The sequence below is a fragment of the Oncorhynchus masou genome, chromosome 7 (genome assembly GCF_036934945.1).
Source record: "Oncorhynchus masou masou isolate Uvic2021 chromosome 7, UVic_Omas_1.1, whole genome shotgun sequence".
In the NCBI taxonomy this organism is placed as follows: domain Eukaryota; kingdom Metazoa; phylum Chordata; class Actinopteri; order Salmoniformes; family Salmonidae; genus Oncorhynchus; species Oncorhynchus masou.
The window spans coordinates 11,959,097-11,986,598 of NC_088218.1; the positions used below are offsets into that span (position 1 = coordinate 11,959,097).

At 46.8% G+C, this 27,502-nt stretch overlaps 1 protein-coding gene across 2 annotated transcripts in view; it reads left to right on the forward strand.

Annotated features, from left to right (window-relative positions):
• The first annotated feature begins 2,618 nt into the window (after window positions 1-2,618).
• Window positions 2,619-27,502, forward strand: part of LOC135543296 (sentrin-specific protease 7-like) — a 30,718-nt gene continuing 5,834 nt past the window's right edge. The window contains exons 1-15 of one of the 2 annotated variants that reach the window (XM_064970451.1): window positions 2,619-2,806; window positions 3,080-3,187; window positions 4,502-4,590; window positions 5,275-5,505; window positions 5,898-5,998; window positions 8,667-8,839; window positions 9,422-10,133; window positions 14,322-14,443; window positions 15,328-15,474; window positions 17,014-17,047; window positions 18,312-18,536; window positions 19,077-19,315; window positions 26,081-26,157; window positions 26,764-26,880; window positions 27,224-27,343. In XM_064970451.1, the coding sequence (XP_064826523.1) occupies window positions 3,080-3,187; window positions 4,502-4,590; window positions 5,275-5,505; window positions 5,898-5,998; window positions 8,667-8,839; window positions 9,422-10,133; window positions 14,322-14,443; window positions 15,328-15,474; window positions 17,014-17,047; window positions 18,312-18,536; window positions 19,077-19,315; window positions 26,081-26,157; window positions 26,764-26,880; window positions 27,224-27,343 (2,495 nt within the window). In that variant the 5' untranslated portion in view covers window positions 2,619-2,806. The remainder of the gene's footprint in view (window positions 2,807-3,079; window positions 3,188-4,501; window positions 4,591-5,274; window positions 5,506-5,897; window positions 5,999-8,666; window positions 8,840-9,421; window positions 10,134-14,321; window positions 14,444-15,327; window positions 15,475-17,013; window positions 17,048-18,311; window positions 18,537-19,076; window positions 19,316-26,080; window positions 26,158-26,763; window positions 26,881-27,223; window positions 27,344-27,502) is intronic. The other variant, XM_064970452.1, reaches the window with a different exon arrangement.

Here is a 27,502-nt window from a genome sequence, read left to right on the forward strand (position 1 = left end):
TGGGGACTGGACACTTTGGGGTCACAAAAACACTGCGCCGTCTCCGTCAGGGCTTCTACTGGGGGCAGCACAAGAGGGATGTGGAGGACTTTTGTCGCCGCTGTGACAACTGCACAGCGAGAAAGGGCCCCCAGGCCGCTCTCATGCTCAGCTCCAACAGTTCCCAGTGGGGGCTCCCATGGAGAGGGTGGGAGTGGATGTAGTTGGGCCGTTCCCCACCACAGACAGTGGAAACCGCTGGGTGCTCACGGCCATGGACTATTTCACAAAATGGCCCGAGGCCTATGCTCTGCCTGACCAGGAGGCAGAGACCATCGTCGACGCCCTGACAGCGGGGATGTTCAGCAGGTTTGGAGCTGCAGAGTCCATCCACAGCGACCAAGGCAGAAACTTTGAGTCCCGTGTGTTCGCCACCATGTGTGAGAGGCTGGGTATGCACAAGACCCGCACTACTCCTCTCCATCCTCAAAGTGATGGCCTTGTGGAGCGCTTCAACAAAACGCTTGGACAGCAGCTGGCCATCGTCTCTTCCAAACACCAGCGTGACTGGGACAAGCACCTGCCTATGGTCCTCATGGCATGCCGCTCCGCTGTCCAAGACTCCACCTCCTGCACGCCTGCCCTCCTCATGCTGGGGGAGAGATCCGCACCCCTGCGGAGATGGCGTTGGTCGGCCCCTGGATAGCCCTCATGTTCCTCCGGGGCCGGAGTATGCCCGGAGACTCCAGGACCGCCTGGAGACAGCCCACACCTTCGCCAGAGAGCAGCTGGTGAATGCAGGTGTGAGGCAGAAAAGGAACTATGACGTGCACACCCGGGGAAGGCACTTTGTGGCTGGGGAGCTGGTCTGGGTCTACAGCCCCCTAAGAAAAAAAGGCAGATGCCCCAAGTTGGACAGTCACTGGGTGGGACCCTGCAGTGTCCTGGAGAGGGTAGGGGAGGTTGTGTACCGGGTGCAGCTTCCTCCCAGGGGGAGAAAGGTGGCACTGCACCGGGACAGGTTAGCCCCATACAGAGGGGCCTCTTTTCCCCAAACCCCAGGAACCCCCACAATTCCCCTCTCTGGCAATGACATTCTCCAGGCACCCACCCTCAGGTGCCGCAGACAAGGCTCCAGACAGCCCACTCCCCCAGTCTCCCCCCCTGTGTCACCGCGTGGTTCCCCAGAGCCACGGACTGTATTACCCGTTCCCGCTTCCTTGTCCCCCATAGCCCTGCCTTCATCCCCTGGTTCCCAGGGGGGCACTCTGCGACCATCACGGCCACGCAGGCAAAGGAGACCTCCGGGTCGCTTCAGAGACTTTGTTTGTTCCCTCGGGGACGAGGGACTTTGTGGTGGGGGGGCTGTGTAGCGACCCGCACAGACAGCTGTGTGTTATGTCTTAGGCTAGGATGTGGTTGTGTTGTACTGACCAGTACCCGGTGTTCGCGGGGTCCGACATGTCAGTCAACCTGCTATCTGCCAATCACGGGAATGCCTGGAATGTTCTGATGCCGGGCATCCTGGTGGTTGGCGGAGTGGCGTGGAGGGGGTTGGGCAGGGGGTGAGCATTGGAAGTTAAGACCAGGTTCAGCCTTTATTCTCTCTCTCTTACGTCTGGGCTGCCCAAGAGAAGGTCACGATTGGCTTATGGGTTATCTGTTATCTTTTTGGCGTGTGCTACGGCCCAAACAGTAGCCTGTGTAAAGTTGGTTTAATAAACCGTCAATTCGCAAACTCAAGCCTCTGTCTGGACAATTGTTCCTTTATGATCTAGTTAGGTCATTACAATATGTAGGAAGAGGGATAAAGTGGGATAAGGGGAAGCTGGCATTCTGTCCAGACCTGGGCAGGAAATAGTTGTATTTGTAGTTTATTTGAAAATACCAACTTTTCACTTGAGGTTAGAGTTTAAAAAAAATAGTATTTTCTTTGATATTCAAATACAGGTCTCAGAAAACCAAATAATATTTGAATATATTTTGAATACCTCTCAGAAGACCAAATAATATTTGAAGTTATTTGAAAGCAAAACAATATTAATTTGATGAAGTTAGCTAGTTTCTCAAGTCCATATCAGATGGAAACAAAAGCAGGCCAAATGATTTTGATAATTAGCTAGCTAGCCAAGATCTAACACAAAGCTAGCTAGCTGCTAGCAACAGCGTCTGTTTAACTGATAGCTAATGGTACGTGGTTATTTCAACACCAACGGTCGATTGCACAAATAAATCCAAATTTTATCAATTTCTTCTTAGCCTTTCGTATACAACACATTCTAGATGCTAAATTGTCTAGTAGTTACTAAATGTGATTGAAAGCTATTTGTTGTAACGTTATTTACAGTAGATAGCTAGATACGGCAGTCTTGCACTGCGCAACCGTAGCATTACGCCGTCCCACTACTACTGTATTTGATTGTGCATTGTACACATTTGCAATTCATAAACCTCTTATGTATCACCAGAGCGGATCCATAAATAATGATTTTGTGGCTTAATTGCCTTTGCCTACACATGACACACCAATTTTAGGTCTAGTAATAAACCGACCAGACATGTTTTGCGCTTTAATAAGAGTGCAAACAGGTTGCGCGTAAACATGCTTTCAACAATTTCCTGTTAACGCTAGAGGCGCCTCTGTTGTTGATGGCTTCTTGCTGCTAGATTGATGTATCATTTTACTAGAAGCAGTCATCCCTTGCTTGCTAGCCAATATGATAACATTTAATTGGTTGCAAATTACAACGTAATGGCGTCTTTACAATGCTTCTTGTTTTCGTTCGTTAGCCATCTTTCCGTCTGATTCAGCACCCTTGACAGTTAAGTAAGTTGGCTTGTTAGCTAACTTAGCTAGCTATGTTGGCTAACAAGGCTTTTCATATTACAGGTAGCTAGCTAACAGTGTCACATCTTTCTGAACATAACCTGTGCATTGTTGTTAACTCGATTAGGAGGTGTTGGAAAATAGCTAGTTGTGGTCTAGTAACGTTAGTGGACGGATGCGCACTAACGGCCTGGACCAGAGCTACAACATAGTTAGCTACAAGCAGGTCAGCGTTAAGTGGCACCTCCGTAATACAGTAATTATTCATTTCAGATGGCAGTTCCCTTCAAAATCCCCAAGAGAAAACAGCCATCAGAAGCTGACAACATGCACATGCAGTCCCCTCTCTCACGTCTCCGGGATACCTCCAGCCCATTCGAGGTATCCCTTATCATTTCCATTTGAAGTGGACATAGCCCCAATGAACTGTATTTTCACACGGTGACTCATTATTTGTGAATGAATGTTATGCTTATATTTGCTCATGGTGATAAGTGAGATCGGCATAGCTAGAAAGTATACACCGGGTGTCCAAAACATGTGAATCCAGTTGACAGCTATAATACCTTATTGATGTCACTTGTTAAATCCACTTCAGTGTAGATGAAAGAGATGAGACGGGTTAAAGAAGGATTTTTAAGCCTTGAGACAATTATGACATGGATTGTGTGTGTGCCATTCAGAGGGTGAATGGGCAAGACAGAAGATTTAAGTGCCTTTGAATGGGGTATGGTACTAGATGCCAGGCGCACTGGTTTGAGTGTTGAACTGCAACGCTGCTGGGTTTTTCCAGCCCAACAGTTTCCCGTGTGTATCAAGAATGGTCCACCACCCAAAGGACATCCAGCCAACTTGACCCAGCTGTGGAAGGTATTGGAGTCAACACAGGCCAGCATCCCTGTGGAACACATTGGACACCTTGTAGAGTCCATGCCTCAACCAATTGAGGCTGTTCTGAGGGCAAAAGAGGGTGCAACTCAATATTAGGTGTTCCTAATAAAATACTATATAAGTCATGCTAATGAAACCTCCCAAAGTGCCGCCCAAATAACTCTACCTTCATGTACATATTACCTCAATTACCTTGACCAACCGGTGCCCCCGCACATTGACTCTGTACCGGTACCCCCTGTATATAGTCTCACTGTTGTTATTTTATTGCTGCTCTTTGATTACTTGTTCCTTTTTATTTCTTATTCTTATTCATATTTTTTAAACTGCATTGTTGGTTAGGGGCTTGTAAGTAAGCATTTCACTGTAAGGTCTACTACACCTGTTGTAATCGGTGCATGTGACAAATATATTTCCTATATAATCAATGCAATACTTTGGACCAAAACCCACAGGGTGGCTAGTGCACAACTGGGACAATGGCAGAGGAGGCTGGTGGGAGGAGCTATAGGAGGATGGGCTCATTTTAATGGCTGGAATGGGATTAATGGAACGGTATCAAACATATGAAAACCACATTTGACTCAGTTCTATTAATTCCATTCCAGCCATTGCAAGGAGCCCATCCTCCCATAGTGCCTCTTACCAGCCTCCTCTGGAATAGGATGCCATTTGCGACCCAACCCAAGACTCTTCTCTAATTTAAACCGATCACTCTCAAGACACTTTAAAAGCTGTAGACCAATGTACTATGTAGCCTATGAGTTAATAGTTATGCTGAAACAACACTGTGTGTCATTTCAGACAAGCTGGTGCAATGGCTCTTCAAATGGAAAAAGGCCTGAACAGGTTGGTTCTCTGAATGGACACATCCCCAGAGCAGGGAAACAGAGGTATGTATAGACATGATCTGTACATGGCTCTGGTCCATAGCGTTCACGCTGCTGAGATTAATGAACAGCATCAATAAGTGACGTGACACACTGGACCAGAGCTTATTTTTAAATTTTTAAAAACATTTTTTTACCCCGTTTTCTCCCCAATTTCGTGGTGTCCAATTGTTTAGTAGCTACTATCTTGCCTCATCGCTACAACTCCCGTATGGGCTCGGGAGAGACGAAGGTTGAAAGTCATGCGTCCTCCGATACACAACCCAACCAAGCTGCACTGCTTCTTAACACAGCGCCATCCAACCCGGAAGCCAGCCGCAACAATGTGTCGGAGGAAACACTGTGCACCTGGCAACCTTGGTTAGCGCGCACTGCGCCCGGCCTGCCACAGGAGTCGCTGGTGCGCGATGAGACAAGGACATCCCTACCCGCCAACCCCTCCCTAACCCAGACGACGCTAGGCCAATTGTGCGTCGCCCCACGGACCTCCCGGTCGCGAATTAGATGTTCTTACCGACTTGCCAAAACTATAGTTTGTTAACAAATGTCTGGAGTGGTTGAAAAATGAGTTTTAATGACTCCAACCTAAGTGTATGTAAACTTCTGACTTCAACTGTATATGGTATTGATGTAGTTCCTGAGATGTTAGATAGACTGAGACTTTGATCATTGTTTGCTTGTTTGCAGCACTCCTAACCGGCTAGTTCTGAGGGATGTCTGTGAAGCGCGTCTTGGACCTGGCCAATCAGACAAATGGACCTCCAGCCAGTCAACAGGCTTCCAGAGACCAGCTCAGACCCCAGAACATCATCCACCATCCAGAACACCTCACATCCAATTAAGCCCTGTGACATCATCATCAACACACAAAGCTGAACAAAGACTCCCAGCAGCCTCTCCTCCCTGCTTCAAAAATGGGTATGTCATCAGGGCGGCATGTAGCCTAGAGGTTAAGAGCGTTGGACCAGTAACTGAAAGGTTGCTGTTTCGAATCCCAAAGCTGACTATGTGAAAAATGTGTCAAAGTGCCCTTGTGCAAGGCACTTAACCCTAATTGCTCCTGTAAGTCGATATGGATAAATGTAAAATAAAATTACAATATAATAGATTGATAACTGAAAAACTAATAACTTTAAGTCTAGGAATTAGAACGTAGTTTATTTTTTAAATGTTGAATTGACATCTGATTCTGCTTGTTCGGTTCACACTTGTTCTGGTATCTGTCACTCTGTCAGAACCAGAAATGACACCAACCATAGAAATCTATGCTTGGAATCATTTGAACTGATTGTACCGTTGTCCTCCACTAGATGGCGCCCTAAGAGGGCATCAGACACACTGTGCCGGGACAAGAATCAAGAGACTGGGTGTGTGTCGCCACTGCTCAAGACGCGCCGTGCAGAGTTCAGTGGTCAGTGTCACACACACACCACACACAGAGAGAGAGAGTTCATTGGGGTGAAATCCTAGCTTACCGTTTAATCTTTCACACACAGTCCAAAACAATTCCTAGACAATGTGCTCAGCTTAGGGAGGCCTGAGGAAGAAAATCTACACTTGTGGATGCTACGCTATTTTTGTGAAAATGTATTATTTGTCTAAAAACATTTGTCTTAAATCTCGGTGCTCAGTCTAGGCTGTAGATCCACAGCAGTTGGAGGCCGCTTATATCTACATTGGCTTAACCAATTAAGGGTCAAACATACTTGTGTAATCAGGAGTTTTCCTCGTTAAGTGTTTTGTTGCAGTTTCAAATCAAATTTTATTGGTTACATACACATGGTTAGCAGATGTTAATGCGAGTGTAGTGAAATGCTTGTGCTTCTAGTGCCGACAGTGCAGTAGTATCTAACAAGTAATCTAACAATTTCACATCTACCTTATACACGCAAGTGTAAAGGAATTAATAAGAATATGTACATATAAATAGATGGATGAACGATGGCCCAAACGTCAGAGGCAAGATACAGTAGATGGTATCAGGTGAAGTATATACATATGAGATGAGTAAGGTATGGTATGTAAACATATAAAAGTGGCATTGTTTCAAGTGGCTAGTGATACATGTATTACATCAAGATGGCAAGATGCAGTAGATGGTATCAGGTGAAGTATATACATATGAGATGAGTAAGGTATGGTATGTAAACATATAAAAGTGGCATTGTTTCAAGTGGCTAGTGATACATGTATTACATCAAGATGGCAAGATGCAGTAGATGGTATAGAGTACATTATATACATATGAGATGAGTAAGGTATGGTATGTAAACATATAAAAGTGGCATTGTTTCAAGTGGCTAGTGATACATGTATTACATCAAGATGGCAAGATGCAGTAGATGGTATAGAGTACAGTATATACATATGAGATGATTAATGTAGGGTATTTAAACATTATATAAAGTGGCATTGTTTAAAGTGACTAGTGATACATTTATTATATCCAATTTTTTATTATTAAAGTGGCTGGAGATTTGAGTCAGTATGTTGGCAGCAGCCACTCAATGTTAGTGATGGCTGTTTAACAGTCTGATGGCCTTGAGATAGAAGCTGTTTTTCAGTCTCTCGGTCCCAACTTTGATGCACCTGTACTGACCTCGTCTTCTGGATGATATCGGGGTGAACAGGCAGTGGCTCGGGTGGTTGTTGTCTTTAATGATCATTTTGGCCTTCCTGTGACATCGGGTGGTGTAGGTGTCCTGGAGGGCAGGTAGTTTGCCCCCGGTGATGCGTCGTGCAGACCTCACACTACCCTCTGGAGAGCCTTACGGTTGTGGGCGGAGCAGTTGCCGTACCAGGCGGTGATACAGCCCGACAGGATGGTCTCAATTATGCATCTGTAGAAGTTTGTGACAAGCCAAATTTATTTGTACGCCGAGGAGCTTAAAACTTTCCACCTTCTCCACTACTGTCATGTGGATAGGGGGCTGCTCCCTCTGCTGTTTACTGAAGTCCACGATCATCTCATTTGTTTTGTTGACGTTGAGTGTGTGGTTATTTTCTTGACACCACACTCTGAGGGCCCTCACCTCCTCCCTGTAGGCCGTCTCGTTGTTGTTGGTAATCAAGCCTACCACTGTAGTGTTTTCTGTAAACTTGATGATTGAGTTGGAGGCGTGCATGGCCACCCAGTCATGGGTGAACAGGGAGTACAGGAGAGGGCTGAGAACGCACCCTTGTGGGGCCCCAGTGTTGAGGATCAGCGGGGTGGCAATGTTGTTTCCTACCCTCACCACCTGGGGGTGGCCCGTCAGAAAGTCCAGGATGCAGTTACACAGGGCAGGGTCGAGACCCAGGGTCTCGAGATTAATGACAAGTTTGGAGGGTACTATGGTGTTAAATGCTGAGCTGTATTCGATGAACAGCATTCTCACATATGTATTCCTCTTGTCCAGATGGGTTAGGGCAGTGGGCAGTGTGGTTGCGTTTGCGTCGTCTGTGGACCTGTTGGGGCGGTAAGCAAATTGGAGTGGGTCTAGGGTGTCAGGTAGGGTGGAGGTGATCTGATCCTTCACTAGTCTCTCAAAGCACTTCATGATGACGGAAGTGAGTGCTATGGGGCGATAGCCGTTTAGCTCAGTTACCTTAGCTTTATTGGGAACAGGAACAATGGTGGCCCTCTAGAAGCATGAGCAGTGGGGTTACCATTTAGCAGGTGTTGCTGTGTCTAGCAAACCTCCCCCTGCGTTTCCCTCTTCTTCTATATTGTGTTGGCAAGCCTGACCATTTTCCTGGTTGGATAAACAAATGCTTAACTTTATGGCCTTGTTAAAAATGCCTGTAGTAAACAATCTCTTGCCTTCAGACTGCTTTTCTTTTAACTCTTTCTCTTTCAGGAGACGCAACATTTAGCTGTGTGCTTTAGCCAACTCCTGTGGCTATCGCTGTCATGTCATACATGTAGGCAAGCAGGCTACTGTCTCTTCAACAAGGGTCAAAATGGAACTGTTGTGTTTCGTTGTTTCGGTTCCCGCTGGGGCCACCCATACGAAAACGTTTATCAAAGTCACTCTGGATAAAAGTGTCTGCTGAACGGCATATATTATTATTCCTGTTCTGTTTTACATCTTCCTCAGGAGAGAGATCCAGCCCAGTGGAGTCGGAGCAGGATTCTGCATCAGAACCATCTCCAGAAAGAGAGGTGGACAGTTCCTCAAAGACGGACGACCGGCTCTCTGTCTCCCCGGGAGACTCAACATGGAGGAGACGTGACTCTGGGATGAATGGATCTCCTCCACAAAACACAGAGGTAGGACTACAGCTGTGTCTCAAGTGGGACCCTCTTCCCTAGATAGTGCACTATAGTTAATAGGATGCCATTTGGGACACATACAGTTGACTGGCCTCATGACTCACATAAATATATGTCTAGTGGGAAACAATTGCTTATACTTACTAGTCTGGTACATAGTTATTGGTCGTAACCATACTTGTTAGCTAGCTTGGTTGAGCGTTGGCTAGCTTTTTCAAGCATTGTTAGTGTTGGCTAACTCAGTGTTGCTAGGTCTATTCCTCACAGTGAAATGACAACAGTGAACAGCCAAGTTGCTTAACTTCCACCCTATACAGATAGTCCTGATTCAGCTGAGCTGGTAGCTCCATATCTTGCAACAGGATAACACCCCAGGGTAGCTTGGTCTATAGAATAGTATAGAGTCTTGTAAAGTGTGGCCGTTGAAAACAAACTGTAGCGAACTATATGAGAACTAACTGGTTATTGTAGGTGCATTTGCAGGCTCATATGTTTTCGTTTAGGATTTGTAATCACTTCTAGGGGAATTTCTGTTAGGTTAACCCCTGTGACTAATAGTCCTACCTGGTGTGCTTTCAGAAGGAGGGGAAGGGAAGTTCAGGATCACTGCAGAACCAGATCAAGAGGACTAGTGGTTCACCAGGGACGGGCCCCAGGGGAAGTGTCCCTGTCCCAGCAGGCCACCGAAGCCAGAGCCCAGATAGTGACGACTCTCCCGACCGCCCCTTGATGTCAGGGGCCAGAGGTGCATCCACAGGGTCCCCGAGACACCCCCTCTCCGCTGTGGCTTCAGTGACCCAGGCCACACAGGAGAAGCGGTTTTCCTTTAGCAGGCCTCCCCTCCGGGCTAACCTCACAGACAGAGAGAGCAGGCCTCCCCTCCGGGCCAAACTCACAGACCGAGAGAGCAGGCCTCCCCTCCGGGCTAATCTCACAGACAGAGAGAGCAGGCCTCCCCTCCGGGCCAAACTCACAGACCGAGAGAGCAGGCCTCCCCTCCGGGCTAACCTCACAGACAGAGAGAGCAGGCCTCCCCTCCGGGCTAACCTCACAGACCGAGAGAGCAGGCCTCCCCTCCGGGCTAACCTCACAGACCGAGAGAGCAGGCCTCCCCTCCGGGCCAAACTCACAGACCGAGAGAGTAGGCCTCCCCTCCGGGCTAACCTCACAGACAGAGAGAGCAGGCCTCCCCTCCGGGCTAACCTCACAGACAGAGAGAGGAGGCCTCCAACCAAGTGTCTCTCCCTCCATCTCAGGCTGAGGAGGCCCAAGCCCACTTCCACAGAACCTAGTAAGTTGACCCACTGTTGAACCCTTCATAGCATATTGATCAGAACATACCATATCACGCATAGACTGGCGGTTTGACGTCACATACTACTCTGTACTATGAGTGTTGTTACGCTGAACCAACATTATACATGAAGCAAAATGCCCTCCTCACCCAGTGGCGCCAGTATAGAATATCATCCGACACCAATGGATGAACAGGCGAGGAAGCGGTTTCAGCTGTATGTCTTAGTGGGGTTCAGGGCCATTACATAACAGGCTGGCTAGTATCACGATACTCGATACTAAAACAATACCACAACAACAACAGAAAGAAGGCGTATTAGACAAATTCCCAGAATGGCACTTGATCCAGACAGAAACTCAGCTACTGTTATGCAATACGTTGGACTTAGTTTTTACTAATCTAAGTACCAAACAACATAATGGTCATTTATTTGAATGGTAAATCTGCATTGATAAACCGGGTGAATCAAGATGTAGCCGAGGTCTATTCACAATACAGGTGAATGCATCATATTCAACAGGATTGTGTGCATTGAGCTTGTTGTAGCTGATATTATGGGGCTACAGATGATAAGCAATCCTTTCCATTTAGGACTTATTTTATTGGCAACTGTTAGAACATATTATTTTATTGTACTGATCAACATTTGCATAGAATAAGCAATATCTTTTATCAAAGTGTGTGGTGTCTCTAAGAAAGTAATGAGGTCATTTGCAAGGCAGAATGTGGCTGTGAAATCTGACTTTGTGGCTATGCAAACCAGTCTGGAGGCGAGGGAGACTATGGGTGCGTTCGTAAATTCACTCTGGCTAGAGCAGATTAAAAACGGATGAATTTACAAATGCGCAACACCTGTTGAATATTACCGGTGTCATTAAACGTTGGCAAAATACCATAACTAAATTGTTGCCAGAATCACAGTTAGTCACCAATGGTCTAGATAACATGAAAACAGCCTAACCAACTCTGCTAGGGCGAGTAAAATGGTCAGAGTGAGGTGTTCTCTCATTTATCTCTGGAAGTAGCTAGCCAGCTACAGAACGCTCGGATCAACCTTTCTCCTCAGCCACAGTGTACACTCTGAACGCTCCCGAGAGCGAAACACTCTGAATTTACTAACGACCCAGAGCACATTCTGACACACTGTAAGCAATGTACAGGGAAACTCCCTCTGTTGGCATGGTGCACCACCACCGTGGCGTTAGAATGGATCCTCTAGAAGGACCTAAGCTCCACCCCTATAACCAACACTAACCTTAACTTCTATGCAGCTAAGCCACGCCCATAGCCACTGATTGGATCTGTGGTGAGCTGCGTCCTTAGCGAGGACCTGCCCTAGCAGAGACCCATGGGCTTCCTCTCTCTAGTGGAGTCTTGGCCCTTCAAATCCACAGTGATTAGGTAGTAACGAGTACAGGAGCCTTTATAATGATGACGAGCTGGGGAGCCAAGAAGCGGTTGGAAGAGAGAGGAAACTCAAGCGTGGGTTTGTAATTTTCGGTACAGACAATATTTGCCATTAAGATATATTTTTGTCAACATGGGGCTGTGGCATCACCAGGGGAATGATGAGGACACAACATCCGATGAGGACCCTCATCTGGTCTGCATTTGTTCTCTCTTCTCCTAATGGGTCCTAGTTACAGCTTTACAAGCTCTTTGTGGTCAGAGATGTGTAGCCAGAGGCGGGCCTGGGAAACCATCAGCTGTCACCGGTGCTGAGAGATTAATGCCTGGCTCCACCGCACAGGGGTGGCTCACTTTTTTTGAGGTGTGTGTGTGTTTGAATATGTGTGTGTGTGTTTGAAGATGTGTATGTGTCTTCACGTGCACTCAAAGTGCTGACAAGGAAAAGACCATAGCAGACTTGGTTATTCTCAGTCCCCTTTTTCCCTCTGTGTTAATGTACCATGCATGGTGGAGGAGAGAGAGGAGGTAGGCAGGGGGAGAGAGAGAGAGAGAGAGAGAGAGAGGAGGCAGGGAGGGAGAGAGAGAGAGAGAGAGGAGGCAGGGGAGAGAGAGAGAGAGAGAGAGAGGAGGCAGGGAGAGAGAGAGAGAGAGGAGGAGAGGGAGAGAGAGAGAGAGAGAGAGAGAGAGAGAGGAGGCAGGGGAGAGAGAGAGAGAGAGGAGGAAGGCAGGGAGAGAGAGAGGAGGCAGGCAGGGAGAGAGAGAGAGGAGGCAGGCAGAGAGAGAGAGAGGAGGCAGGCAGAGAGAGAGAGAGGAGGCAGGCAGGCAGGGAGAGAGAGGAGGCAGGCAGAGAGAGAGGAGGCAGGCAGGGAGAGAGAGAGAGAGAGGCAGGCAGGGAGAGAGAGAGAGAGAGGCAGGGAGAGAGAGAGAGAGGAGGCAGGCAGGGAGAGAGAGAGGAGGCAGGCAGGGAGAGAGAGAGAGAGGAGGCAGGGAGAGAGAGAGAGGAGGCAGGCAGGAGAGAGAGAGAGGAGGCAGGCAGGGAGAGAGAGAGAGGAGGCAGGCAGGCAGGCAGGGAGAGAGAGGAGGAGGAGGAGGCAGGGGAGAGAGAGAGAGAGAGAGAGGAGGCAGGCAGGCAGTGAGAGAGAGAGGGGGCAGGGAGAGAGAGGGGGCAGGGAGAGAGAGGGGGCAGGGATAGGGAAACAGCAGGAAGTGGGAGGAGGAGAGAAGAGGGATGAGACAGGAGGGGAGGAAGAGGGAGAGGAATATGTAGGTCCCGTGTGGATCAGTTGGTAGAGCATGGCACTGCAAAACCAGGGTTATGGGGAGGAGGGGGGGGAGACAAGTAGTCACCCAGATTATAGCCAAAGCTCTCTATAAAGCCCATTAGTCCTGTGTCTGTCTACTGGCACTTGACCCACACTGACCCAATCCCCTTCCCCCCTCCCCTTCCCCCTCCGACTCTGGGTCCTTACGCTGCTACCAGGAGCTTCTAGTCCCCCTTTAAATGAACCCATTGACTTTGTGCGAGCAGCTAACAGCCATCTCCAGCTAGGTCCGTGATCCTATGTCAGGACCTGTACAATGTAGGCTAATCTGTATTTATGTCAAAGGTATTGGTGAACAACAGGATGTAGGCTAATATTGTGTACTTCATCATAATCAATGTGATATATTAAAAGAGGAGGTGCAGTTAAAAACGTGATTATTCTTTTTTTAATGATGCTATTTTCACACTATCACTGAAATTATGATAATGCCCTTTTTGTGTAAGAGATGTTAGAAAACAATGCTTTGAATTTCAGCTTGTTCAGGTGGGGTGGAACTTTTGGCCCACAGCATGACATCACAATGTGATCTGATTATAATAGACCAATGACTGTTCATCTGGGAAAGGGGATGGGCTCTAGACCCTCCTATCAGCCAATCAGGGATGTCTATGTAAATATCTACACATTTGTTTCCTAAAGCCCACATGATCAGAGAGTGATTCAAGGGCAAAACGAGGCTCAGAGAAATGCACTCAGTTCCTGATGTTTGGTATACTCAGTGTAAATTATTAAAAAATATATATGTTGGAGTTATTTTCATTAAATAAACAGACAGTGATTTATTAGACATACAGTGATTTACAAATAAAATTACAAAGACTGCTTGGGGGCTTTAAAAATCGTGATAATGGCCCATTGCAATGCTCATCCTCCCTTCAGTGTGTTAGCTAATCATTCATCAAAGTAGTCATCTTGAGTACAAATAGATACCACTCCAATCCTCTTAAGTCCTTTACTGACTGTTAGTGTGCCAGCAACTGACACACTCATTAACACACTGACTTGAAAGTGACAGTCTCAGTCGGTAGAGCATGGAAGGAGCTTCTGCTCTCAACTTCAGTGACAGTCAGTGTGCCAGCAGCTCCTTCGTGAAGCCACCCCATTGACGCACTAACTAATGGTGTCAGTGTCACTTTAAGGTGCAGTATTGTACAATAAAGGTGCAGTACAGTACAGTACAGTATATACAGTACAATCCCCTCACCTACAGACTGGTGTCTCTCTCTCCTCTCTCTCCTCTCTCTCCTCTCTCTCCTCTCTCTCCTCTCATTTTGAGAGGAAGGCTAGTATATTCTGGGTGTAACTATCTTCCGCTTATCATTTAAGCCCAATGTTTTTACACCCAGCTGCTGCAACAGACCACTGGCCTGTAATATTATCAGCTCCCCTTGCTTGTTTAACGACAGTGTATAATCACCATACTAAGTCGAGTGTCTCTGTGTGTCAGTTGTGCTTTCCAGTGAGGATGAGGAGGACATGGATGATGAAGAAGAGTGCCCCAGGCTGAAGACCCCACAACAGAGCCCCAGGCAAGGCCAACCCACCCCAGAAGAACATATACCCAAACAGGTAGGGGGGGGGCAGCGGCATGTGTCTCTAATGATCATGGTACATCATCACTTGTTGGAGGCCTATTCCCTTTGAGTAGAATTCTAATGATATGGTTCTAATTCCATGGTTGCCTGGACAAATAACATATTGTCTGGTTTGAAAAATATTAGAGCCTTTGACAGTCAGAGAGCATCAAATCAAGCAAACAAATCAAGACGGACATTTTTATATGCAGTACTCAGAGAAGCCAGCTATTTCAGACTTGGATTGAGAGGTCAGACTTGGAGAAGACAACATTGTAGCCTGTATCACGACTGAGGTGAGGTTTGCCAGCTCTTGTCAGCTAACTGCCTGTCTGTAACACATGTAGAGGTTTAGCTAGCGAGCAGACAGTGGGGATTGGGAATGTGTAAGTAATAAAAGAAAACAGTCTGGTGCTGTGAGATCATTAGTAGTAGAAAGCCTCCCCAGTGGAAGTTTTAGAAGAAGCAGGCGACTCTGGTTAAGATCCAACATGTTTGTTATTGTGTTTCGAGATGCTGTAGAGGAACAGATGTAACCCCTGTTGTTGAGCATCTTGAATAGAGCTTCCCATCTCTGTTCTAGGATTTCTGTGTTGCTCAGTGCAGTGTCTCTTCTTTTACTGTAGCTGGAGGGACCTAGCTGAAGGGCCTCCACCTTAAACTCCACCCACTGTAACTTGTTGCACCTAAAAGACAAGACATCACCAATTGAAAACATTCTAGGAAATCTTTGTCGATTTAAAGCATTTGTTTCCAGGAAGCCTTTGTTTCATGCCTGGGAAGAAATCTATTTAAGCAGCTGAGGTAAATATGAGGTGTTTTATGCAATATTGTGAATTATTTCCATGTGTGCCGGTGCCTCTGTGTTGTGATTGGCAGGCTGTGGTTGGAGAGAAGGTCACGGGGTCACAGAGCGTATCAGAGCACCAACCTGGCAGCACACAGCCACTGCCTCCTATCATGGAACTGTCCTTCTCTACACTGCATGCTGGGGTGGTCCGAGTGCAGGCCAATGGAAACCTGGTGGTAAGACACTTTGGCTAGTGGTGTGTGTGTGTAAGTCACTCTATCTTTGTGTACACATAGGCATGTGCTTGTGCTCCACATTAGAAATTAGCTGAGCATAATACCTGTTCGTTCCAAATTTGTGTCTCAGTTGAAGCCTTTATGAATGTAAGACAGAAACAACCAGGTTCTTTCCCCACTGTCCTGATTTCACATCAATATTTGCCCAGCTTCTTTCTCTCTTTCTCTCTTTCTCTCTCTTTCTTTCTTTCTTTCTTTCTTTCTTTCTTTCTTTCTTTCTTTCTTTCTTTCTTTCTTTCTTTCTCTCTTTCTCTTTCTTTCTCTCTTTCTTTTCTCTCTTTCTCTCTTTCTCTCCATGCTCTCTTCCAGATAGCTTCCCCCTTAATGTGATTGGCCCATCACTAGTTTTTGTTCCTGGTTTATATTTTAATAAAGGACATGTGTTGTCCAACGTCTTAATGGGCCAGTCCTCACAAAATAGGGCTTACATATTACACTGATGGGACGGATGGAGAGAGCTGTAATAAAATAGAAGATCAAATATGTCGCTACTTTGAACACTTGGAACACAACCTTCACTGGCAGTCTCAAAAACCCACATGCCAGTCTCTTACTGGAACAATAACATGATAAGCAACTCAAGACCATAACTCACCAGGTGTTCTCCAAACTCCCATCAAGTCTATTCAAGGGCCATAAAAATCCTTTAACAAGCAATTAAGAAATAGCGTGGTGCTAATGACAGAGTCCCGCGGTGAATTAAACCGTGGTCAGTGAGTCCGGAGCAGTTGCCTTGTGGTCAATAGAGTACTGTGTCAAACTGTTGTTGTTTTCCACTGTGAGGTCAGCAAAACAACAGGGAAGTCCATATTTAATCTATTCTATTCAATGCCATCTCGGGTCTATCTGAAATTCCACACATTGGTTTGTCGAAGAGGAGCTCCCATCTTTCTAGGTCATCATAACTACCAAACCCAACACATAACTCAATCTCAGATTCATACTCCATATTTATCTAGTGTTGACAGCAGGAGCTATGAGGACCACCTCCTCCTGAGGTTTTGCCTCATTTATTTATTTAGCTGCTTTTGTCATGTCTGGAAACGTTCCTTCTGTTGTTGAACAAGGTCTTTTTTTTGTTGACGACCCTTTTAAACAGAATATGTTTTATTCTGTTATGATTGGTATTGTTTCCATAGCAACCATGCTAAATATGTCCATTGTGACTACCTATTCAATTCTTTCAGATCTACACAAGTGCATCTGGTCTGGGCTAGGGGAATACGGGTCGAGGGGAATAAGGTTCTAAAGGTTGGTCAAGACTGAGCATCAGGGTCAGGGGTCAGTCTACCCTCCTTAGTATATAAACCCAACAGGATGCTTTATAATATCCCTCCACCGGTCTTCAATCTCTTCTCCTCCTTTACCTCTTCTCTAATCAGCTATTTTATCCATCCTCCCTCTTATTTCATACCGTAATGACAACATGTCAGCATTTTCCTCCTGCTAATATATTTCATCTCCCTCCTTTTTTTGTAGGTAACAGATGATGGCATTACTCTACCGCTGAAAGGTAATCACTGACAGCTTGACATTGCAGCTGTGTGTGTGGTGGACTATGACCTAGTCTAATGATCAGATGGGGAAAGATGATAAAGCTCTCAAAAAGCCTCAGAGGGTGAAGTCACTGTGTGTTTTAGCCTTTACTGCAACACATGCAGGGCCCTTCCGTTCCCCAGGGGGATCATATGGGCTCCATAGCCTCCCTGAGACACCCTCTTCCTGCTGCCGTCATAGACTGTGTGTTTTAGCCTTTACTGCAACACATGCAGGGTCCTTCCGTTCCCCAGGGGGATCATATGGGCTCCATAGCCTCCCTGAGACACCCTCTTCCTGCTGCCGTCATAGACTGTGTGTTTTAGCCTTTACTGCAACACATGCAGGGTCCTTCCGTTCCCCAGGGGGATCATATGGGCTCCATAGCCTCCCTGAGACACCCTCTTCCTGCTGCCGTCATAGACTGTGTGTTTTAGCCTTTACTGCAACACATGCAGGGTCCTTCCGTTCCCCAGGGGGATCATATGGGCTCCATAGCCTCCCTGAGACACCCTCTTCCTGCTGCCGTCATAGACTGTGTGTTTTAGCCTTTACTGCAACACATGCAGGGTCCTTCCGTTCCCCAGGGGGATCATATGGGCTCCATAGCCTCCCTGAGACACCCTCTTCCCGCTGCCGTCATAGACTGTGTGTTTTAGCCTTTACTGCAACACATGCAGGGTCCTTCCGTTCCCCAGGGGGATCATATGGGCTCCATAGCCTCCCTGAGACACCCTCTTCCTGCTGCCGTCATAGACTGCGGCCTGATGAGACTTCGGTCAAGGTATTCAGATGAGGAGGGAGACACCCTCATACACACACTTGCACCTGAACACACACACACCTCTACACACGTACCTGTTTTTCTCTGGACTGGGTTAGGGTTAAGAAGCTCAGCTTAGGGTTCTATTTATGTTTGGCAACGGTAGGCCATACTGGTCTGCATGACCTTTTCACCCCACTTGACTCCGGGTGCATCTGTGGATCTCAGATAGTGTCCTAAGACGCTTATGTTGAGCAGGAGGTGGTCAGTTAGTGAGAGCATGGTGCTAGTAACTCCAGGGTCTTGGATTCTTAACCCCCGATAGTCAGTGTATTAGACAGTCTTTCTGCCGTCTCCAAAATACTGTAGAAGACCTTTAAATAAATGATATAAATAATCTAACAAAAAAGACTTCCCTGTCATCAGATATCCAGTATGATCAAAACAGAATTATTACACCCCCCCCCTTCTCCAACAGATTCCAGGGTGTCATCCGAGGAGGAGGGGGGGGTGTCGGTGAGCCTGGTGGCGTCCCAGCTCAGAGGGTACGCGGTGTGGGACGGGGGTCTAGCCCAAGACGGGAGTCTCTTCCAGGGTTGTCCCGGACGAGCGGCCCCCTCCCTGCTCTTCCTCTGGGTGTCTGAGGCTCAGGCCAACCTGGTACAGACAGAGCTCTCAGCCCTCCACCCCGTTACACTGCCTGGTAAGACTACTCTACCAACTGGGAGAAAGAAGACAGAGAGATTCATTACAATGTTAGTTGAGACTTGAGAGTCCATGTTAGCTTTAAAAGAGCAGCCTTGAAAAATACATGTCAATCTCAATGTGACTTCCCTGGTTAAATGGAGGATAAATAAATCTAGTAATATGAATAGTGGGTCAACATATTTTCACCCGATGCAGAGAATTTGATGCATGAGGCGGGATAATTTGGGACTGGTGTTCCATCCGATCCAGAGGTGGATTAATTGAGTTAAAGGTTCAATCAAGCTGTGAAGCTGTGTCAATAGGAAAACAAACTTCTCAAGATTCTGCCCCCAAAACCTAAAGAAAGACAAGGAAGTGTAGAAGTGGTACGTTGTCTTTAATGTGGGCCAGTTACAACGCAGCACACCGCCATGACTCAACCACACTTTCTAGAGGAAAAAGTCATCAACTGCCAAAGTGTGGAACAGTGTGTGTCTCTGTGTGTGCATCTGTCCGTGTGTTAATGTGTGTGTTCTCTCCTATTGTGGATATATAGGTCAGGCCTGTCCATTCCTCCTCCTGGTCCTAAGAGAACAGCTGGGTGATCTGCAGGCTGCTCTGCTAGCCTCCATGCTGGATGTAGAGGCCTTCCGTCAGGGCCACTCCTACGACCTGAAGAGCCCCCTGTCCTGGGCAGACGGCCTGGCACTGATACACAGCTGTCCCCAGGACGCCCACCTCCTCACCCTGCTGGGGCAGAGCCTGGTGGCAGACCCCGGCCTGGGGACAGCAAAGGTCAGTATAGTCATTCAGGAGCTCAGAACTGTGTCTGTGTGTCTGTCTGTGTCTATATGCTTGACAGTGTGTATATACCTCTGTGCTCTTTCGTCCCCTGTCCCCCCCAACTCTCCATCCCTCTGCCTTAAGATGCAGGCTCAGCCTCAGAGGTATAAATTGATAAACCTGTTATAATAATGTCTGTGTTATTCAATCTACTGTGAAGTCTGGGTGCTCAACATAACAGCAGGTTCAAGCTAACGTTAACGAACACTAGAGCCCACTGAATGTCCATCTTAAGTGCTAGCAGTTCACTCGCATTTGCTAGTGAAAGAAATTAAATGCAAATACGAAAAATAACTGGTCGCATTTGTGCGATTGTGACCTCTTGGAACTACCCATCCCGGATCCGGGAGAATTGTCATCAACCACACTAATTAGCATAGCGCAACGGTCCAAAAATATTACTAGAAAATATTCATATTCATGAAATCACAAGTGAAATATAGTGAAACGCAGATTAGCCTTTTGTTAATCACCCTGTCATCTCAGATTTTGAAATTATGCTTTACATCCAAAGCAAGACAAGCATTTGTGTAAGTTTATCGATAGCCTAGCATAGCATTATGTCCAGCTAGCAGCAGGAAGCTTGGTCACTAAAGTCAGAAAAGCAATCAAATTAACCGTTTACCTTTTGATGATCTTCGGATGTTTTCACTGACGAGACTCCCAATGACTACCTCTGTCTTTTACGCAAGAATCACTCTGAGAGCCCTCAGCTGGCCACTTACACAATATAGTCTTTTACGCTCATTCTTCAACATAAAGGCGTAAAACTACGTCACAATGCTGTAGACACCTTAGGGAATACCTAGAAAAAGGAATTTAGTTCATATCCCTTTCAGTGGCCAATAGGGGTGCATAGGAACACAATCGTTTCAAAACATGAGTCACTTCCTGATTGGATTTGTCTTAGGCTTTTGCCTGCAATATCAGTTCTGTTATACTCGCAGACAATATTTTGACAGTTTTGGAAACTTTGTGTTTTCTATCATAGGCTGTCAATTATTTGCATATTCTAGCATCTGGTCCTGAGAAATAGGCGGTTTACTTTGGGAACGTTATTTTCCAAAAATAAAGTAGTGCCCCCTAGTTTCAAGAGGTTTTAATTAATTCCGCGTCCCATGAGTTGTATTTTCCACGTAACATTACGAGGATCACGCAACCTGATAGACTAACTATAATTATGATCCACGTAACATTACGAGGATCACGCAACCTGATAGACTAACTATAATTATGATCCACGTAACATTACGAGGATCACGCACCCTGATAGACTAACTATAATTATGATCCACGTAACATTACGAGGATCACGCAACCTGATAGACTAACTATAATTATGATCCACGTAACATTACGAGGATCTCGCAACCTGATAGACTAACTATAATTATGATCCACGTAACATTACGAGGATCACCCAACCTGATAGACTGCAACTTTAATTATGATCCACGTCACAAAAAGCATTACAAAAGTATAATAAAAAAATCAATATTAACGTCTTGGTATTAAATGGAGTCGGGAGTTTAGAAAAACTGTGCGATGAAGAATGAATGAGTGTCCAGTATTAGCTAAAGAGGCAATGCTTCTAAAATACCTTTGCACTTTGCACTAATTTATAAATATCAAAAATCTGAAATGATGTATGCGCTGCAAAGAAATATAATGGGCAAGCGGACTAGAGAACCGCGTTCATATTCTCTTTGCGGTAGCCTACTGAACAGCGTTCAGATTCTCTTTGCAGTAGCCTACTGCACAGCGTTCAGATTCTCTTTGCAGTAGCCTACTGAACAGCGTTCAGATTCTCTTTGCGGTAGCCTACTGAACAGCGTTCAGATTCTCTTTGCGGTAGCCTACTGAACAGCGTTCCGATTCTCTTTGCGGTAGCCTACTGAACAGCGTTCAGATTCTCTTTGCGGTAGCCTACTGAACAGCGTTCAGATTCTCTCTGCGGTAGCCTACTGAACAGCGTTCCGATTCTCTTTGCGGTAGCCTACTGAACAGCGTTCCGATTCTCTTTGCGGTAGCCTACTGAACAGCGTTCAGATTCTCTTTGCGGTAGCCTACTGAACAGCGTTCAGATTCTCTTTGCGGTAGCCTACTGAACAGCGTTCCGATTCTCTTTGCGGTAGCCTACTGAACAGCATTCAGATTCTCTTTGCGGTAGCCTACTGAACAGCGTTCAGATTCTCTTTGCGGTAGCCTACTGAACAGCGTTCAGATTCTCTTTGCGGTAGCCTACTGAACAGCGTTCAGATTCTCTTTGCGGTAGCCTACTGAACAGCGTTCAGATTCTCTTTGCGGTAGCCTACTGAACAGCGTTCAGATTCTCTTTGCAGTAGCCTACTGAACAGCGTTCCGATTCTCTTTGCGGTAGCCTACTGAACAGCGTTCCGATTCTCTTTGCGGTAGCCTAGTCAAGCTTTGTGTAGCCAGTTTGCGGTCTGTGTCGATGCGATCATTTGTTTTTGTTTTAATATTTTCAAAAGGATTTTGCTTTTAGTGTTGATTAGGAACCACTTCCGGCGCCGACAGAGATGGCCGCCTCGCTTCGCGTTCCTAGGAAACTATGCAGTTTTTAGTTTTTTTACGTGTTATTTCTTACATTAGTACCCCAGGTCATCTTAGGTTTCATTACATACAGTCGAGAAGAACTGCTGAATATAAGATCAGCGTCAACTCACCATCAGTACGACCAAGAATATGTTTTTCGCAACGCGGATCCTGTGTTCTGCCTTACAAACAGGACAACGGAATGGATCGCATGCAGCGACCCAAAAAAACGACTCCGAAAAAGAGCGAAACGAGGCGGTCTTCTGGTCAGACTCCGGAGACGGGCACACCGTGCACCACTCCCTAGCATTCTTCTTGCCAATGTCCAGTCTCTTGACAACAAGGTTGATGAAATCCGAGCAAGGGTAGCATTCCAGAGGGACATCAGAGACTGTAACGTTCTGTGCTTCACGGAAACATGGCTCACTGGAGAGACGCTATCCGAAGCGGTGCAGTTTCTCCATGCATCGCGCCGACAGAAACAAACACCTTTCTGGTAAGAAGAGGGGTGGGGCCGTTTGCCTTATGGCTAACGAGACATGGTGCGATGAAAGAAACATACAGGAACTCAAATCCTTCTGTTCACCTGATTTAGAATTCCTCACAATCAAATGTAGACCGCATTATCTACCAAGAGAATTCTCTTTGATTATAATCACAGCCGTATATATCCCCCCCCCCAAGCAGACACATCGATGGCTCTGAACGAACTTTATTTAACTCTTTGCAAACTGGAAACCATTTATCCGGAGGCTGCATTCATTGTAGCTGGGGATTTTAACAAGGCTAATCTGAAAACAAGACTCCCTAAATTTTATCAGCATATCGATTGCGCAACCAGGGGTGGAAAAACCTTGGATCACTGTTACTCTAACTTCCGCGACACATATAAGGCCCTGCCCCGCCCCCCTTTCGGAAAAGCTGACCACGACTCCATTTTGCTGATCCCTGCCTACAGACAGAAACTGAAACAAGAAGCTCCCACGCTGAGGTCTGTCCAACGCTGGTCCAACCAAGCTGACTCCACACTCCAAGACTGCTTCCATCACGTGGACTGGGACATGTTTCGTATTGCGTCAGATAACAACATTGACGAATACGCTGATTCGGTGTGCGAGTTCATTAGAACGTGCGTTGAAGATGTCGTTCCCATAGCAACGATTAAAACATTCCCTAACCAGAAACCGTGGATTGATGGCAGCATTCGCATGAAACTGAAAGCGCGAACCACTGCTTTTAATCAGGGCAAGGTGTCTGGTAACATGACCGAATACAAACAGTGCAGCTATTCCCTCCGCAAGGCTATCAAACAAGCTAAGCGTCAGTACAGAGACAAAGTAGAATCTCAATTCAACGGCTCAGACACAAGAGGTATGTGGCAGGGTCTACAGTCAATCACAGACTACAGGAAGAAATCCACCCCAGTCACGGACCAGGATGTCTTGCTCCCAGGCAGACTAAATAACTTTTTTGCCCGCTTTGAGGACAATACAGTGCCACTGACACGGCCTGCAACGGAAACATGCGGTCTCTCCTTCACTGCAGCCGAGGTGAGTAAAACATTTAAACGTGTTAACCCTCGCAAGGCTGCAGGCCCAGACGGCATCCCCAGCCGCGCCCTCAGAGCATGCGCAGACCAGCTGGCTGGTGTGTTTACGGACATATTCAATCAATCCCTATACCAGTCTGATGTTCCCACATGCTTCAAGAGGGCCACCATTGTTCCTGTTCCCAAGAAAGCTAAGGTAACTGAGCTAAACGACTACCGCCCCGTAGCACTCACTTCCGTCATCATGAAGTGCTTTGAGAGACTAGTCAAGGACCATATCACCTCCACCCTACCTGACCCACTCCAATTTACTTACCGCCCAAATAGGTCCACAGACGATGCAATCTCAACCACACTGCACACTGCCCTAACCCATCTGGACAAGAGGAATACCTATGTGAGAATGCTGTTCATCGACTACAGCTCGGCATTCAACACCATAGTACCCTCCAAACTCGTCATCAAGCTCGAGACCCTGGGTCTCGACCCCGCCCTGTGCAACTGGGTACTGGACTTCCTGACGGGCCGCCCCCAGGTGGTGAGGGTAGGTAACAACATCTCCTCCCCGCTGATCCTCAACACTGGGGCCCCACAAGGGTGCGTTCTGAGCCCTCTCCTGTACTCCCTGTTCACCCACGACTGCGTGGCCACGCACGCCTCCAACTCAATCATCAAGTTTGCGGACGACACAACAGTGGTAGGCTTGATTACCAACAACGACGAGACGGCCTACAGGGAGGAGGTGAGGGCCCTCGGAGTGTGGTGTCAGGAAAATAACCTCACACTCAACGTCAACAAAACTAAGGAGATGATTGTGGACTTCAGGAAACAGCAGAGGGAACACCCCCTATCCACATCGATGGAACAGTAGTGGAGAGGGTAGCAAGTTTTAAGTTCCTCGGCATACACATCACAGACAAACTGAATTGGTCCACTCACACAGACAGCATCGTGAAGAAGGCGCAGCAGCGCCTCTTCAACCTCAGGAGGCTGAAGAAATTCGGCTTGTCACCAAAAGCACTCACAAACTTCTACAGATGCACAATCGAGAGCATCCTGGCGGGCTGTATCACCGCCTGGTACGGCAACTGCTCCGCCCTCAACCGTAAGGCTCTCCAGAGGATAGTGAGGTCTGCACAACGCATCACCGGGGGCAAACTACCTGCCCTCCAGGACATCTACACCACCCGATGTTACAGGAAGGCCATAAAGATCATCAAGGACATCAACCACCCGAGCCACTGCCTGTTCACCCCGCTATCATCCAGAAGGCGAGGTCAGTACAGGTGCATCAAAGCTGGGACCGAGAGACTGAAAAACAGCTTCTATCTCAAGGCCATCAGACTGTTAAACAGCCACCACTAACATTGAGTGGCTGCTGCCAACACACTGACACTGACTCAACTCCAGCCACTTTAATAATGGGAATTGATGGGAAATTATGTAAATATATCACTAGCCACTTTAAACAATGCTACCTTATATAATGTTACTTACCCTACATTATTCATCTCATATGCATACGTATATACTGTACTCTATATCATCGACTGCATCCTTATGTAATACATGTATCACTAGCCACTTTAACTATGCCACTTTGTTTACATACTCATCTCATATGTATATACTGTACTCGATACCATCTACTGTATCTTGCCTATGCAGCTCTGTACCATCACTCATTCATATATCCTTATGTACATATTCTTTATCCCCTTACACTGTGTATAAGACAGTAGTTTAGGAATTGTTAGTTAGATTACTTGTTGGTTATTACTGCATTGTCGGAACTAGAAGCACAAGCATTTCGCTACACTCGCATTAACATCTGCTAACCATGTGTATGTGACAAATAAAATTTGATTTGATTTGATCCGTGTCTAAAAAGCCACTACTTGTGAGCTGGCCCTAGTGATTGGGCCTGTTTGAGAGGTGACAAGCGTTCCTATACTATAGCGACTAAACTTGGGCGCATGTGCTTAGAAAAACGTTATAGATACAAATGTTTTATCGTTGATAGGACTGTTCATTTTGTACCTAAACAAATAACTTATTACACTCCAAGAATAAAGACCCTTTGTGTGTTCTTTCTAATTAGATAGTGTTAGTGACTTTTACCATATGTGTAAATGCAATGCTGTGAAGAAAGTATTCCAACCTTTTTATAGACTTGATTTGGTACAATTCTATAATTGCGATCAGACTCACACACAGCGCGCGTGCGGGTGAAAGAAACCCCCAATTCTGCGCGTGCTATGCCGCGAGTTGAATCTCCAATTTGCCAAAGCGTCTGGTACTCTAACAAGTTGGACAGGGTTGGCAGGTCTGCAGCATGTCTGGCCAACACACACACAGTGAGTGGCGTCATCCTCTTCCTCTCTGCTATTCATCATCAGAGCAGACCTTGACTTTATCATCTCGATCCCCCTCATTCTCATCACTCACCAAAACGTTGAATTTGATCACCTGTTCCCCTTGTCCAAAATACATTGGAGGACAATCCCCCATGCAGTCAGATGAATCTGTAGAGTCTGAGGTGTTTGACTGGGGTGATGACTTCTGGCGGGTGATTCTGTAATGTTTTTCTGTTCTGTTCTTGTTCTGATCAGGGGAGCCCCAGTCGGACCAGAGGGAACCACAGAAGCAGAGAGCCTTACTCCAGACTCAAGGGCCTGCTGCCCACCAGGTGAGGGCAGTATATCTTGCTGCCCACCAGGTGAGGGCAGTATATCTTGCAGCCCACCAGGTGAGGGCAGTATATCTTGCTGCCCACCAGGTGAGGGCAGTATATCTTGCTGCCCACCAGGTGAGGGCAGTATATCTTGCAGCCCACCAGGTGAGGGCAGTATATCTTGCAGCCCACCAGGTGAGGGCAGTATATCTTGCTGCCCACCAGGTGAGGGCAGTATATCTTGCAGCCCACCAGGTGAGGGCAGTATATCTTGCTGCCCACCAGGTGAGGGCAGTATATCTTGCTGCCCACCAGGTGAGGGCAGTATATCTTGCTGCCCACCAGGTGAAGGCAGTATATCTTGCTGCCCACCAGGTGAGGGCAGTATATCTTGCTGCCCACCAGGTGAGGGCAGTATATCTTGCTGCTCACCAGGTGAGGGCAGTATATCTTGCTGCCCACCAGGTGAGGGCAGTATATCTTGCTGCCCACCAGGTGAGGGCAGTATATCTTGCTGCTCACCTGTTTATTGTCATGGATGGTTTTCAATGTAGAATATACTACCTGTTAGTATTAGTTGTTGTTGTTAACACATTAACTATTGGATCTCTTCATCATCAGGTTGATCCAGTACCCACCACTCCCTTCTAAAGGAGGAATCACCGTGACAACAGAGGACCTAGACTGTCTGGACAGCGGCCAGTTCCTCAATGATGTCATCATCGACTTCTACCTTAAGTGAGTTCTAGTGATCTGCCTGTGGACCAATGTTTTTCTCCTGTCATGTGAACATCTTAGCCACCTGTGTAACCTATGATTATACAACGGGTGGATCTAATCCTGAATGCTGATTGGTTCAAACCACAACTAAATACAATAAAGCAGGACTAAAGGGACTTTTCTGACCAGCATCCCTTTGACAGGCTGACCAGCCAACACCTAAAACTGACCATTATCATAACCAAACCCAAACATTAGCTTCATTTAACATATATGGAAATCAGCCATGTCCCCATAGTGTAGCTCAGCCACACAGCATGTGACAGTACAGCAAAACCTCAGCATCTTCCTGTCCCCTCAGGTATCTTCTCCTGGAGCGGGCCCCGGGGCCCCTGGCAGAGAGATGTCATGTCTTCAGCAGCTTCTTCTACAAGCAGCTGACCCGCCGGGACACGTCCCTGGAGGAGGAGGCTGCCATCCCGTAAGGAGATCAGCACTCAGTGTCTTTTAACGGCTTAGTGGGCGGCTCGGCCGCGCGTCACATGGCGCCCCGCGGGGGGCTCATGTTTGGCCTTAGGCTCCTGGCGGCGTGCTCTACGTAGGCTGGTGGCTTAGTCACATGCTAACGATGTTAATGATG